The sequence below is a fragment of the Vidua macroura genome, chromosome 9, assembly GCF_024509145.1.
Source record: "Vidua macroura isolate BioBank_ID:100142 chromosome 9, ASM2450914v1, whole genome shotgun sequence".
NCBI lineage: Eukaryota > Metazoa > Chordata > Aves > Passeriformes > Viduidae > Vidua > Vidua macroura.
The window spans coordinates 513,483-529,173 of record NC_071579.1 but is presented as its reverse complement, the minus strand read 5'-3'; the positions used below and the strand labels follow the sequence as shown (position 1 = coordinate 529,173).

General features: G+C 56.8%; 1 protein-coding gene across 19 annotated transcripts; it reads right to left on the bottom strand.

Moving 5' to 3' along the window:
* Nucleotides 1–23: 23 nt before the first annotated feature.
* Nucleotides 24–15,352, bottom strand: SELP (selectin P). Of its 19 annotated transcripts, XM_053985616.1 has the most exons (18): nt 14,950–15,352; nt 9,630–9,717; nt 6,996–7,385; nt 6,791–6,898; nt 6,501–6,683; nt 4,342–4,527; nt 4,022–4,207; nt 3,701–3,886; nt 3,383–3,568; nt 3,063–3,248; nt 2,742–2,927; nt 2,415–2,600; nt 2,100–2,285; nt 1,764–1,949; nt 1,491–1,610; nt 1,071–1,101; nt 811–866; nt 26–670 (listed from the first exon to the last, which is right to left on the bottom strand). In XM_053985616.1, the coding sequence occupies exons 1-17, from the start codon at nt 15,265–15,267 to the stop codon at nt 812–814; spliced, it is 2,967 nt and encodes a 988-aa protein (XP_053841591.1). In that variant the 5' UTR covers nt 15,268–15,352; the 3' UTR covers nt 26–670; nt 811. The 19 variants fall into 19 exon arrangements, 17 of the variants coding, with proteins under 17 accessions (XP_053841598.1, XP_053841601.1, XP_053841593.1 ...); XM_053985626.1 differs by lacking the exon at nt 4,022–4,207 and having other exon boundaries at nt 25–670; XM_053985617.1 differs by lacking the exon at nt 1,071–1,101.
* Between the last annotated feature and the right edge of the window lie 339 nt (nt 15,353–15,691).

Genomic DNA, 15,691 nt, shown 5'->3' with positions numbered 1-15,691 from the left:
CTGGGAGAACACCCAAACCCCACCTGGTTACAATCTCCTTCCAGGTCACCCCTGAGCCTCCTTTTCTCCGGGCTGAACAACCCCAGCTCCCTCAGCTGCTCCTCACCAGCTGCTCCAGCTCCTTCACCGGGCTCGGAGCCTTTTCTGGACATGCTCCAGCACTTCAACATCCTGAACCGAGGGGCCCCGAACCAGATACAGCACCCCAGAAGTGGCATCACCAGTGCCAGTCCAGGGGAAGAATCACTTCCCTAGGTGTGTTGGCCACATGATTTAATGAAAACTTCCCCCCACCGCCCCAGGCACACAGGAGGCATTAGTTAGAAAAAGGTGTTTATTCAAACCTCGCTGACACAAACTCATTGGTGGAAGCATGAGTGAAGCAGCTACCGGGGAATATCCAAATTCCTGGCGGGAGAATGTCCAAGGGCTGGGTGGCAGGCTGCCCCCAGCACGTGGCTCTTGGCCCCTGGTGGGTCTCCAGCTGCCTGCACTGGAGGCAGCTCCCCTTCCCAGGGGAATGCTGCACATGCAGCATGGTGGCAGTGTCCAGGGGCAGCTCTGGTCCAGGCTACAACCACAGGCATGGAGTCCCTCTGTGCTCCATCAGCAGTTCCAGCAGCTGGGCCTGCAGCCCTGGGGGACACGGTGCGTTTCAGTCTTGGGCAGGCTGGAAGCACAGGAGAGATGGAGCTGGTGTTACCCACTTCAGTCCCAAGGGGTGTCCCCACCTAGGAGCACCCCAGCCAGGAGGATGGCCACCCAGGTGAGTTTTGAACAGGGTGCTGCGAGGGTCTCGCCCGCCCTCACCTCACAGGTTGGCATCATATGCTGCATTGGTGAAGGTGCCCGGCGCTCCCAGGTCACTGGAAGGCAAACACAGGGGTGTCACCTTGGGGAGTGCAGGAGTATGTGAAGGCCAGGGGTTAGGTTAGCACAGCCCTGTCGGCCCCAGAGATGCTCCAATAAAAAAACAGCCTCACACAGGCAGATTTGGGTGTCAGCAGGGTGAAAACAGGGCTGTGGCAGTCACAAGGCAGAGCCACCCTCCTGCAAAGCATGGCTCTCACCTGGTGGGTTTCAGGAGCTTCCTCTTCTCCTCTGATAACAGTGTTGAAATGTCCATGGGGATAAAGCACATAGAAAAGAAATAACCAGATCTGTTTAGTGAAGGTCACGAGAAGCTGCAGCAGCAGCATCTGAAATTGAACACAGTTTAACAGGCATGAGGTGGGGCTGCCTTAACAAGCATTTTCTGCCTTCTTTGGAGTGACGTTGTTTATCTGGCTCTGCCCTCCAAACCTGGCTGCTGACACTTTCAGCTGGACCAATTGCCAAGGACCCAAGCAACTCAGCAAGTAAAACATGTGAATGGAGGCAGTCACACTGTTAAACTCTTCTGATCACCCTAGCCTCCTCTGGGACTGTCACCACCTTGCCTGAGAGCCCCTGGCCGAAGCTAGGGTGGGCTGCAGGAAACATTTCTGTACCTCTGTCACTGAGCCTCTTGGCAAGGAGGGCAATGAGCCCTCCAGAGAGCACAAGACCAGCTACTGCCAGGGCTGAGCCGCTGCTGTAAGCCAGGACTTGCTTTAGGAAGGCACCATCCTCTGAAACAAAGCCACAGAGCCACGCATTAGAAAGTTGTCAGCACTTTAGCACTTCGCAGCCCCTGGGGAACCCCCCCTCCACCACACTCAAGATGTGCTTGGAGGAAAGCTGGAACCTCCGCAGTGCTAGAAGAGCTGGGGGTCCCATCATACCTGCACAGACGGGGGGATCCCTGGTCCAGTTCCCTGTGGCCTCACACCGGAGCATCTCTGCTCCCATCCGAACAAACCCCTCCTCGCAGGAAAAGGTGCACGTGGAGTTGTAGGTGAAGTTCCCGTGCACATGAGAGCAGCTGAGTTGGCCTCTGCTGGGGGGGGACAACACTGGACAGCTGATGGCTGGAGATAAAACACAGCAGGAGCATCAAGAGGACAGGACTGATGGCAGTGAGATGGGGACATATGGGCTGGCAAGCCAGGGGATAAACTGACATAGCCCAGGGTGCTGGGGAGAGCACTCTCAGACATGTGTGAGATCACAGGATTTACCTTTGCAATGTGTGGAGTTCCCAGTCCAGGTCCCCAGAGCCGTGCACTCACGGCTCTCTGGCCCCATCAGCACAAACCCCACCTGGCAGGAGAAGGAACACGTGGAGCCAAAGGTGAAGTCCCCATGGAGATGGAAGCAGGCAGCCTGGCCCATCTTGGGGGTGGTCAGTGCTGAGCATTTGATGGCTGCAAAGGTAAAAAGGCACAGCTCAGAAAGGAGCCTGGGAGACTACATTGTTGGGACCAAGGGGCTGGGGACACATCATAGTGTCACCCCACGGCCAGTGACACCCTGAACTGTGGCAGCAGCTCTACCTTCACAGCGTGGGGCATCCCCTGTCCACGTCTCTGTGGCTGTGCACTTGCGACTGTCTGACCCCATCAGCACAAACCCTGTCTGGCAGGAGAAGGCACACGTGGAGCCAAAGGCAAAGTCTCCGTGGAGGTGGGAGCAGTTCATCTCTCCCTGGTCTGGAGCTCTGAGCACTGGGCAGGTAACGGCTGCAGGGACAGAGAAACACTTTCAAGCTGAAATGTGGGTACGACAAGGCTAGACGGTTGAAAGAACAGGACCAAGAGGGTCCTCTAGCAAACATCCCATGCTCAACACAAGGCCTGTGACACCTCGAGCAGCAGCAGTACCTTCACAGTGTGGTGTGTCCCCAGTCCAGGTCCCCAAGGCTGTGCACTCACGGCTCTGTAGCCCCACCAAGGCAAATCCTGTCTGGCAGGAGAAGGCACACATGGATCCATAGGTGAAGTTGCCATGGAGGTGGGAGCAGTGCATCTCTCCCTGGTCTGGAGCACTGGGCACTGGGCAGCTGATGGCTGCAGGGCAAAAAGCACACTTCAGGCATCAGCTTGGGGACTATGAGGCTGAATTCTTGTGATGAGAGAACTAAAAAGAGAACAAACATCCCAGGGTCTGCCCAAGGCCAGTGACACCTTGAGCAGCAGCTCTACCTTCACATCTTGTTGCATCCCCTGTCCAGGTCCCCGTGGCTGTGCACTCACGGCTCTCTGGCCCCATCAGCACAAACCCCTTCTGGCAGGAGAAGGCACACGTGGAGCCAAAGGTGAAGTCCCCATGGAGGTGGGAGCAGTTCATCTCTCCCTGGTCTGGTGCTCTGAGCACTGGGCAGGTAACGGCTGCAGGGGTGGAGAAGCACTTTGAGCAGGAGTCTGAGGACTACAAGGCTAAACTGTTCAGCCTGAGAAGCTTCAGGAGTACCCTAGTGTCACCCCACGGCCAGTGACACCCTGAGCTCTAGCAGCAGCTCTACCTTCACAGTGTGGGGCATCTCCTGTCCAGGTCCCCGTGGCTGTGCACTCACGGCTCTCCGGCCCCATCAGCACAAACCCCTTCTGGCAGGAGAAGGCACACGTGGAGCCAAAGGCGAAGTCCCCATGGAGGTGGGAGCAGTTCAGCTCTCCCTGGTATGGAGCACCGAGCACTGGACAGGCAGTGGCTGCAGGAACATAGAAACAGTTCAAGGAGGAGCCTGGGAACTACAAGGCTAAACTGTTTGGTCTGAGAGACTGGGGAAACCCTAGAGTCGCCCTACAGGCAGTGACACCCTGAGCTCTAGCAGCAGCTCTACCTTCACAGCGTGGGGCGTCCCCTGTCCAGGTCCCCGTGGCTGTGCACTCACGGCTCTCCGGCCCCATCAGCACAAACCCCTTCTGGCAGGAGAAGGCACACGTGGAGCCAAAGGCGAAGTCTCCGTGGAGGTGGGAGCAGTTCATCTCTCCCTGGTCTGGTGCTCTGAGCACTGGGCAGGTGATGGCTGCAGGGGGGGAGAAGTACTTTGAGCTGGTGTCTGAGGACTACAAGGCTAAACTGTTGGAATGAAAGGACCAGGACACTGGAGAACATTCCAGGGTGAACCAGAGGCCTGTGACACCTCGAGCAGCAGCAATACCTTCACAGTGTGGTGTGTCCCCAGTCCAGGTCCCCAAGGCTGTGCACTCACGGCTCTGCAGCCCCACCAAGGCAAAGCCTGTCTGGCAGGAGAAGGCACACATGGATCCATAGGTGAAGTTGCCACGGAGGTGGGAGCAGTGCATCTCTCCCTGGTCTGGAGCACCGAGCACTGGACAGGCAATGGCTGCAGAGTGAAGAGGTACACATCAACCAGCAGCTTGGGAACTAGGAGACTACAATTCTGGGACCAAAGGGCTGGGGAACACCACAGTGACAGCCCAAGGCTAGTGACAGCTGGCACTCCAGCAGCAGCTCTACCTTCACAGTGTGGGGCGTCCCCTGTCCAGGTTCCCGTGGCTGTGCACTCACGGCTCTCCGGCCCCATCAGCACAAACCCCTTCTGGCAGGAGAAGGCACACGTGGAGCCAAAGGTGAAATCCCCATGGAGGTGGGAGCAGTTCATCTCTCCCTGGTCTGGTGCTCTGAGCACCGGGCAGGTGATGGCTGCAATGGGAGAGCAGAGCTCAGAGATGGGATAGATGAGGTTAAATCTAACAATTAAGGCTGAATGCAAATCAAACCTTACCCACATTCACCTCTTTGAAACTGTAGTTGATGCAATAATTTTTCTGCCCTACAAGTGATTTCCTCAGGGGGACACAGTTGCTGCTCTGCCAGAGCCCTGTTTATCCCTTTCACTACCCTAGGCCAAAGCCCCTGGGAGGCAGGACGACAGCTGCTGCAGTCCCATTCATCTCCCTCCCTTTACTGGAGCAGAGACCAGCCTCTGTCCTTGTCACAGTGGCAGGAGGATGGCTTTGGGACTGTAAAGCACTGCAATGGCTAAAGAGGTTGTGTACCAGCCTCCCCTGCCTGTTCCCAGGGTGTGTTTTGCTGCATGCCAGGGCAATACCCAAAGTTTTCTGGGGTGAGTGGCTCCGCTGCCTGTGGGAGCACCAAAGGTCAGTGCCAGCGGGGCAATAACACCACCCAGCCCAGCTGAGACAGACTGCATTCACTGCATCTTCTGCTTTCAAACTGACACCAAACACTTCCCTGGGTAGACTTTTCCTTCCATAGCTATTTTACAGGCAGTTCTGGTTTCCCAGTGCCTGTTGGTGAACATGCTGTGTGGGTGGGAGCAGCTGACCCAGCCCCTTTGGGGGTCAGCCAGCAATGGGCACACAATGGCTGCAGGCAGGCATGGGGCAGAGTTTGAGGCAGAACAGGCAGCCTTGCCCCACACAGTGCTTGCTGCACCACCAGCCTTGCTTTCAGCCTTGCTCTGCTTGTTTCTGGAGTAAGCCCAGCTGGCGATGCTTGCTAACACCATTTTGTTATCAGCACAGGCAACCAACTCACTCATCTGATTATTTGCAATAAAACAAAAATCAATCATATTACAGCCAGCAGGAAAAACCCAACAAGCTGGGAAAGCAAGCCCCTGGGAGCCTATAAAGCCTGGAGTACACAGGCTCAGCCCAGCTTGTCTGTGGGGATTTTTGCAAAATTGGGAGCCAGCTCCTGCCCTTGCCCCTGCTGGGGTTACTGGTTACAGAACAGTCACATCACATCTCTGCGCCTGTTCCCCTTAATTGCAGACAGTTTTGCTGGTCTCAGCTACCTAAGGTCCTGGATTGGACCACAGGCCCACCCTGCACAGGCAGCAGCAGCAGCAGCAGCACTAACTTCAAGGAAGGCTTCTTTTAAAAAGAATATAAATACAAAGATGCTGCCCACTCCCATTCCTTCCTAGTCACGGTTGTGTCCCATGTCTGCTCGACTCACCCCATCCTTGTGCAAGGCTGCATGTGTACCACACAGCAGCACAGGAAAGGTGGAGCAAGGCTCTTGCACCCCCAGAAAAGTCTGGCAGTTCTCTGGGATGACTGGTGCCTGGCTGCAAACTCTCAAACCACTGACAGGAAGACTTTCTCTGCCCCTGCAGCATAACATACCACAGCTTTCTCTCCTTTGTGGTTTCCTACCACACCCTGTACCACCCACCTCATTTCATGAGTCCTTATCCCTGTTCAAGGTGGCCCACCCCTGCCAGGATACACCCTTCCCCCGGCTGTGGGACAGCAGCCCCTCTTTTCTCCTTCCCAAGATGCCAAATGCCTTCCCAAGGCAGACCAGGGCAGGCTAGAGGAGAGAGACACTGCCACAGAGTTGACAGAGGAGCCAGGACACCATCATGACCCCACACTTGGTGCACACAGGGTGCTGATATCTGAGTGGGATTCAGGGCAGCAAGCGTGGGCACTGGGACAGCCAGGCAGAACATGGCCTCACAGCTGCTCTGCTCATTGCAGCCTCCTCAGGGAATCCCACCCCACGTGCAGCACCAGGAGATGCTTCCACAATAGGTAAGGGCACAGCAACACCTGCCTGAACAGCACTGGGCACACAGGGCTGGTCCCCCCCAAAGCATCAATGCTACGTCCCTGAGACCCCCAGTCCCTGCCAGGCCCTACCTGTGCAGGTGGGGATGTTTGCTGACCACTCCTGGGAAGGCAGGCACCGCAGCACGCCCGCCCCTCGCCGCTCAAACCCCTCGTGGCACCCGAACTCACAGGTGGAGTTGTAGCTGAAGTCCCCATAGGGATGGCTGCAGTTCATGGGCACTCCCTTGGGCTCCAGCTTGGCACACTGCACAACTGGGAGAGACACGGCGCCACAGCCCGTCAGGAGCACTGGAACCCTGCTTTGTCACCAGGGTTTGGGCTCTCCACCAGGGAGGAAGGGGTAGGGATGGATGTCTCACCATCCGTGCACTCAGGGCCGTGGAAGCCGGGATAGCACTCGCAGCGGTAGCTCCCAATGGTCTCGACGCACTCACCACGCTGGCTGCAGGGGAGGGGCTGGCAGGAGGCTGCGCACACAGGGAACAGTCATCAGGAGCTGCTGACCACCCTGCCGAGGTCCCCAGCCCACCCAATCCAGCTCTGGTCCGCAGTGCCCCTGCTTACCCTGGTAGCACAGCGCCTTTTTCTTCCGGTCGCAGCGCTCGTCGTTCCACCTGCCGGACTGCTGCGGCCGCTGGATGTAGATCTCCACGCAGTCCTGGTTGGAGCGGCGGTTGTTGGGCTCCCCCGCTGCCCAGTTCTCTGCCTCCTTGGACAGCGCCTTCCGGGTGCCCACCCACGTCCAGATACCGCCCAGCTTGCGGATGCCAATCCAGTAGTAGCGCCCGTGGTAGGGCAGGGTCTTGTTGAGGTACTCGATCTCCTGCTGGTTCTGGATTGCCACCAGGTCAGTAAAGAAGGTCTGGCAAAAATTCCTGGCCTGCTCCCACGTGTAGTCCCCTTGGTCACTGTAGTGGTAGGTCCAGGCACCCACCTCCACCCACAGCACCATGCCTGTGAAAGAGGATGAGATCTGGGATTGATGCAGAAAGGATGGGAGCTGGGTCAGGGATGGGATCCCTTGGGACATGAGGGTGGGCTAAGCCTGACGTCATGGCCAAGAGATGCCAGTGACTGCCTGGGTGAAGGGACTGGATGAAGGGATGCGTGTGGATGAGAATGGAATTCCATGGGTACACAAAGACGTGGGTGGATCAGGCATGGCAGAAGGAGCTGAGGACAGAGGGGGATGGCACAGGGATGACGAAGGTGGAGGTGACAGGGTGAAGGCTGAGATAGGGCAGCACAGGATGGGGTAGGCAGAGCACAGGAGGCAAAAGAGCCCCAAGCAGTGATGCCAACCCTCCTCCAGCGTAAGGATTGAAAGCTCAGCCTCATGACCCTGTTCCCCTGCCCACAAAAGTTTCCCAAAGAGGAAAGTCCCATTTCAAGATGGTTCCATAAACACAGTTCCTTCCTTGAGTGCAGATGTGTATACTTCAGTTTTCTTGCTTTATCCTGCTACATGAGAGCCAGATTGGAGCAAGGCAGAGCAGCCAATATGCCCTCACCCCCAAAAGTATTTGGACCCCAACCTGCTCATCTGAGACAGAGATGGTCTAGAGTCTTGTAAAACTCAGTGTTGCAAAACAAGGTCTTTCAAAAACAAGCTCACATTATAGTCATACCCAGCAGGCAGGGCAAAGCCCGAAAGTAACTGGAACCCACACCCAGAAGCGAAGGGCACTTTGCTGAAACCCTGCTCTTATTTACAGCATTTCACACCACGACTTTATGCAATCAAATGGTTTTAGCCACAGAAAGAAGCTTCCTCCATTCTCCCCAGGACAGCTACCTCCACAACTGCAGAAAGTGATGTGGGGATATCCTATCTCCATCTGTGCAGAAAGCGAGATGGGGATCAAAGTCTGCTCCAAACAACCAGCCTACCTCACGCTGTATCTCAGGAGAGCGTTTTATCATGCTGCAGTTGTGCAAAGATCCGGGCATTGCAGATTAGATGCAAAAACACATCTTCTGAAGTCTAATTAGGGCTGTACTTTGGTCCATCGTTATACATTTTTGTAAGTAATTTCCCATAATTTGTCTGGTTTTTCTTGTGAAAGAGCAAACTATTCTCTTTGTTCAACAGAACTGAAGCTGGAAAAAATGTGGTTCCCTCTTTACCTTTTGGGAATTTGGGGCTGCAGGACAGGAACTCAGGGCACCTTCTGGGAGCCTGCCTCATCCTCAGCTCCCACCACCCTCCTCCTGGCCCCTGCTGCTCCCCAGCACAGCTTAAGGCAGCTGCCTGCTACCCTCACACAGCCCATCCCCAAACTGAGAAGGGCCAAAGTTTGACATCTGCTCCATATCCATCCTCCACATGCTCTCCTACTTCTTTCCTCCAGCTCCATCAGTTACATCCTCTCTATGGCACAGCTCACCTCCCTGGTCTTATGCTACCTCTCCTGCCCCACCTGGTGCTGAGCCCCCAAATGAGTGCTGTTTTCCTGTGTTTTGACCCCTTGGCTCCCGTGGCAGCCCTGATACCTCTTCCCAGGGTGGTGCTCAGCACCCTCTGCAGTTGAGGTGCCTTTGCCTTTTAGTTTTCTCTCAGAGCCAAATCTCAGTCTCCTCCTGACACTGCATTTACCTCATTTCTGTTCCTTAGCTCAGTCACTAAGGTTCTTAGGAAAATAATTCAACTCAGAGAGAATTTCCAGGGACAAAGCAGGCACCAGTAGTTTTGCTCTGTGCAATACCAGCATGTAAAGGAAATACCCTACAGGCAGCAAAACCAAATTAGTTTCTATACTCCTGATGTCAATTAGCAGCTCTAACTCTGTGTGATGCTGCCCCAGCTGTGCTATGAACCCTTACACCCATGGGTCCCGTGACTCCATCCGTGCCCAACTCCCCAGCACGAGCGTGGGTGTAGGCAGTGGGTAGAGCTCCCCTGCCTTCCCCCGGTTCACAGCACAGTTCACAGTACCAGCTGCCACACTGCATTTGGGGAACCAAACATCCTGCAGGGACCTCAGCCATGGCCTGACCCTTCCCGGGGGAGCATGGTCTGCCTGGAGGGAGCTGGTACAAGCAGGGGCAGCCCCCTCCCAGCCCCGAGGGATTCAGCCCTGAGGATGGGCTGATGAGCCTCCAAAATAACAATGCTACATTTCTCCGGTTTCTCAGACCTGCAGACTCCTCGGCAGCAGGGTCACACTGGGCTTACTGAGTGGGTGGTGGGTGGCTTACCCCATGCGATGGCAGCGATGCCCAGGTAGGTGCCAGGTGCGCCCAGAGTCCATGTCCTCCCAGCAGATCGCAGTCCCTCAGCAGTGCCCTGACAGAGAGGGAGACACGAGCGTGCATATCCCAAGGGGTTCACACGTGCACCCACACCGCTGCCAGGCAGTCCTGGCTCACACAAGGGCAGTCGCCTGTGGCACTGGCACGCAGGCACACACGGTGCTCCCAGCCAGCTACGGCTCTGCTGCAGGAAGGGCCCCTTGCAGTGAGGCACTTGGTGGGAGCTGTGCCTACAGCACAGCTGGGCACTTCACTCCTGGGGAGCTCCTAAGTCCTGTGCCCCCCAAGCCCCTTCCTGCCCAGCCAGGGCTGGCATCTACCTCTGCAGTAGCTGTGCCCTCTGTGCCTGGCAGTGTCCCATGAGCTTGAGGTCGTTTGGCAGGGTGCCTCCGGGGCAGCCTGCGTGTGTCCCACAGCCCCGAGCTGTGGTTCCTGTCAGTGCCTGCCCACAGCCCTGCCCTCCCCTAATCCCCTTGTCTAGGCAGACCCTCAGTCATCCCCAGGGAAAGGAGCGGGACTTACCATGTTGGTGCCGCAGCTGCACCGTGCCCAGCCCGCAGCAGCTGTCCCTCGGTGGGCAGTGCTGCTCACGCTTCCTCTGAGCGTGCAGCACATCGCTCCCTGCCCCTGGCCTCTTCCCCTCCCATCCCAACCCCGCTGCCAGCCCACATCCTGCCCCACACCCCCGCTTCCCCCACCACAGGACTCTCCAGCCCCCAGAAACAATTCTCTGAGCCCGAGGCTGGAGGCAAACAGTGGGGTCAGCACTGGCCACGGTCCTCATGCACCTAGCTTGGCAGCAGCCCCATGGCACGGGAGTTGGCTGCATCCCCACTGCCGTGGGGACAGGATAGCCACAGGAGATGACCCACAATGAGACAGGCTTGCCCAAGCACCCCATAAGGAGGAGAAGGACCCCCTGAAAAGTGTTCAGCCCCAGTCCACGGTGCGCCAAGACCTTTCTGACCCACCGTGTCCATGTGGCAGCGCCTACACTGGTAGAGGGCAGAGGAGGCTGAGGTGTGATGAGGTCCCTTGTGGGCTGAGTGGGACAGTGGCTAACAACCTCCCAGCTCCTGCGCCAGACGCTCTCCTCGTATGGAGGCGTTTTGCTCTGGCTGTGAATCTTCATATACCATTTATAAACAGTTACTTACACAATGTATTTTTCTGTCTTTACCTTTAAGTCTTTATGAGAAAGGTCCGGAATATGCCAGAGGAACTTCCCCCTGACTTATTAACATCCTTTAGAAACTTCCACCAGTGTTTCAGGAACATGTCTAATTGTGTCCACCGCCCCTTGGATCATTATAATCACTAAAAATCTTTTCTTACCCTGTCCTGCTCGTAAGTAGAATTGCCTTGGCCAGGTTTTCCGCAGAAATTACTCTGCTCATTTCCAGCTAAAGCCAAACAAGAGCCATGCAGGTCACATGTGTTTTCCAGTTCCAAAGAAATTGATGCTGCTCCACCAGGACATTCTAGACAAAAGGAGGAACCCATTCCACAAGAGCCATAACCCACTACAATTACTTTATCATTGGCCAGTATAAATGAACCTTGTTTCCTGTCTCTGGATATCTTCCTTGAAAAAATGTTTTAATATAGTTGTCTCATTTTATGGAATTGCTGAGTCTGTATATCCAGTAATTCAGGATCACTTGCTTTCTAGCAGCTCCTCTGCCAAGAGTGGTCAGTTATGGGAAGGGAAGGAGCAGCCAGGAAGGGAGAGAGGCTGAGGGGCAGCTGCTGGGGAGGAGACCAGTGCCAAGTGCTGAGGGTCACCTGGGCAGGGTGGGAGCTGCCTCTCCTCCTACTGCTGAGACACTGCTGGGCCTCAGAGGGGTGTTCATGGGTACACGGCCCCAGGGCAGAGCAGGGCCCTGCCAGTTTCACTTCTGCTGGAACCCAACATGGTAGGGCAGAACAGTGGAAAAAAAAAAATACTGCCACCTTTCTTTTTGTAACTACAAATAGTTTTGCTACAAATAGGTAACTACAAATAGGTATTGCTTTAAAAATGGAATCAAGGTGTCTGAGATGCAGAGGCTGTTGCTGCTGCGGAGACAATACATGACCAAGTTTGAGCTCTGTGTGGAGGCAGGTGCCCCATGCCTGGGTTCAGAGAGCGGGTCCTACATGGCTGGATGGATACTTGGCAGGATGGAGGCTCGCTTTGCAGATAGTGGAAAAAGGTGCACATGGTAGGAGGGAGAGAAGACCTGAATCAGCTCTGCTGGGAGCTGGTTAATCACCAGAAGCCCTTTCACATCTCAGGTTATTTCCAAGGTTGGAGGTTGGCTTCCCTGGAAGGGATTCAGGATGCTGCAGGGCACATGCTCCTGCTGGATTCCCGTTGCTCTGCTCACCAAGGAAGGGTCTGAGCAGTGTGGGAATTTCCCAGGTGTCAGGATGGTGCATCCTGTCCCCCAGCCATCCCTCTGAGGGCACAAGGCAAGCTGGGGCTTTGCTCAGCGTGGGCTCAAGGGTACAAAGGTACAAAGACACTTTCTTGTGTCACCTCTGTACTGTCCCTCTGGACGCAGGCTCTGGAATGGAGAAGTGCCTCCTTTGCTGTGCCCCAGTGCTGAGCACCAGTCGGGGCGATGCTCTCCGCGCCGCAGAGCCACGCCGCAGGCGCTGCTCCTGGGGAAGGGGCGCGGCCGCGTGCTGTTTAGGGCAGAGGCTCCCGCCCAGGCTGGCACAGCCTGTTCCCCTCTTTATGCAATGTCTCCGCAAACCGCAGAGGAATCGATGCTGCCCCGCCGGCTCGGCTGCTGCCGGCGATACAGCGGGCACCTTCCTGGGAGCCCCGCTCGCCCCGGGGAGGGCTCAACAGCCCACTGGAGGTACCCGATCCCGCCCCGTCGGGGCTGTGGCGTGCTACCGGCGAGGACACACAAGCCTAGGTGCAGTCCCGCTGCTGCCATCCCTCCGTTCCTCCCTGGGGACACGGGCGGCTCTCCCTGAGACTTTAGAGGCATCTCCTGAGCGCGGGCAGGAGAATCCCTTCCACCACAGGTCCCTAGGAAGTGCTTGACCCAAAAGGTGTCCCTGAGCTGCAGGGTGCCGTTGAGCAAGTCTGCCAGCGAACAGCTCCAGCAGCCGGAGCCTCCTCCTTCTCCACCCTTTTATCGGCTGCTGCCCCGCCTCAGGCAGCACCTGATAAAATCTTTCTCACAATTTGAAAGCGTTTGGACGCAGGGAGACGCATTAAGGGTGCTACCCTGGCTTGGAAGGACTGAGATAATCGTGAGGATTAGCCAGGACCAGAAGTCCAGGGGCAGGTACCCCGTACCCCGCACCCACAGGGACCCTGAGGCACTGGGACAGCCCAGGCTGTGGAGTATAGGGGTAGTTTTGGGCAAATCGCTCCTGCCCACCCTATCCAGACCCTCTAAGAGATGCTTCTGTGACCTCAGCTGTAGGACAGCTCTCTGCCTCCTGCCTTTCACTGCGAAGCTGGTGCTGGAGAGCCTTTTCACTGGGCATCACTGCCCAGTACCCCTGCCCGTGCTGCCTGCCGGCTCCCTGGCACCTGGCAGCAGCCACATGTGCACGGCACAGATAAGGGTTTGCCAAACAGGATGCCTGAGGCACAGATAACACCGACATTATCTCACTGCTTGAGTGCTACGGCATAAACAAGTGACTCTGCCCGGCATAAACAAGTGACTCTGCCCACCAGGGAATCCCCGGCGGCACCTCTGCCCTGCCAGCGAGTTGGGGCATCGGGCGGGTACGGGCTGCTGGGGTGCAGCTGCAGGGATGTGCCACATCCAGGGGCAGCCCTGAGTGACAGCCAAACCACCCAGCCTACAGCTCCTAGGAACTGTGATTGCTCTGCTTCTGCCCTGCCTGGCTCTCCATGGCACTGTGCATCCCTGGAATGCTAAGAGAAGCCATCGACTCACCCGGCCCTGCCCCAGTAGAACCCATCCTCCTGGCAGGACAGTGGTACCAGCCACACTGGCTTGGTGTGGGGGCAGCCCAGGCACAGGAGGCACTGGTAGCCAATGAACCAGGCCACCCTCACCTTGGACACCAGCAGTGGTTTTGTCGCATGTCTGGTTTAATGCAGAGATTTCAACCTTCTCCCGTCTCCCATAGCAAACCCAGAGCCAGATTCCTCTGCCTGTCACCTCTGTCACCCGCTGTGTACTATTGCCTGCTCCCCTCCCTGGGCAGCAGAAGAACAGGCTCAGAACCAGGAGCCGTGTCTCTAGCCAGGGCTAGCCCCTGCACAGCAAAAGACATCCTCTCCTCTGGCCAGGAAATTCTGTGGCATCTCCTCCAGCTGTGCCCAGCTGCATTTCACCTGAGACAGAAGCAACTTTGAGGACATTCTTCACCTTCTGGCAGGCCAGGGCTGAGCTTTCCTCTTTTAAAAGTTCCTCTTCTCTTCCTCACCTCCCCGCTTCAGCACACAGCCTGTCTGGCTCGGCTGCTGCCAGTGATGCAGCAGGCACCCTCCTGGGTGATCATTTCTCCCCTCGGATCTTGGTTGCCTTTCTGCTCCAAGGAGTTATTGTGTTGTCTATTTAGATTAGTGATTTATTATCTGCAGGTGGAGCAGGCACTGGCACAACATATTTTAAAGTCTTTTTTATGCCTCAACCACCTTCTTTTTGTAGATCTACAAAGTGCCCTGTCTGCACTGCCCCAGCTGTTGCTAACTGCTGGGCTCTGCCCAGTGTAGCATCCCTTGGTATGTGGCCCCAGGGACAGGGTAGCCTCGTCTGAATCGCTGTCTCTGTGGCCATCCAGCTCTCCAAGAACAGGGTGGAGCCCTTGCTGAAGTTAGCTCTGGCTAAGAGTCCTGACTTCTGGGGCAAGCCCCTGCAAGAAAGAAACAAAAGCTAAAATAATGAGGGGAGGGATGTTCCTAGCCACTTGTTGTCACCTTTGAAATTACTTCTTACTCTTGCAACCTCTTGCAGCTCTGCTTTAAGAGCAAGATGGTCACAGACAAAAATTTAACTGTGCTTCATCCACGGGCAGAGGGCTACAGGCTCCTTCACATCTGAGCAACAAAAGCAAAAGGTCTTTTCTCCACTTTTCTGACAGGAAATGGCAAGGCAACATCGGCAGTGCTTTCCTAGCTTCTTTTTATTTTTTTTTACCCTTAAGGAAAAGGACTATTTTGCAGAGAGGCATCTTGGGAGGATTCACTGGCCCGACAGGAGGTGAGGCAGGACGTTCTACCCCCACCCAACCCTGCTGCCCTGTGGGACTCAGGTGGCCCAGCCCCGTACCGGCACCGTACCTGGCTTCTCAGGGCAAGGGCGCAGCTCCCTGGGCTGCCCGGCTCCTGCCGCAGCCGGCCCTCCTCTGCTGCCTCTGCGGCTGTCACACCGTTGTCACGCGAAGGCTTCCCGGTGCTCTGCAAGACCTGGAAGCCCGCTTTTTCCCTGCGGGCACCGAGGCCGTTCGGCAGGGCGCGGGGCCGGGAGCAGTGTCCTCCCCGAGGGACAGCGGCGCGGGCAGCGCGCGGAGCTGTGCTGGCCGTGCCGTCTGTCCGGTCTGCCGCCGCGGCGCCGGGACCGTACCGTGGGGGTGCCGGGGGCCGCCATGCCGCGGCCATTGGCCCGCGGGCCGTTGCTCTCCACGATGAGCCGGAGAAGGCCTGCGCCAGGGAAGTCCATGATGACTACCCCCCAGCGCACGGACTGGCCGCCCCGGCGCCGCAGGTGCTGGCAGCAGCGGGGATTCACAAAGCGGGCCACCTCCTCCGGGCAGGTGAAGAGCCCATTGCCGGAGCAGAAGGTGAGGTACATGGTGGTGGGGTCTCCGCCGGCCGCCTTCTCCAGGTGCCGCCGCACCCGGGCCCACTTGCGCTCCAGTGAGAGCACGTTCCAGGCGTCGCTGATGCTCAGCTGCTCGTAGGGGATGCCCAACACCTCCCGCGCCAGTGCCTCCAGCACCACGATCTTCCCGCGCACCTGGCCCAGCGTTGGCACCTCCTCCCGGCACCACACGCAGCCCTGTCCCTCTTCCAGCAGGCAGCG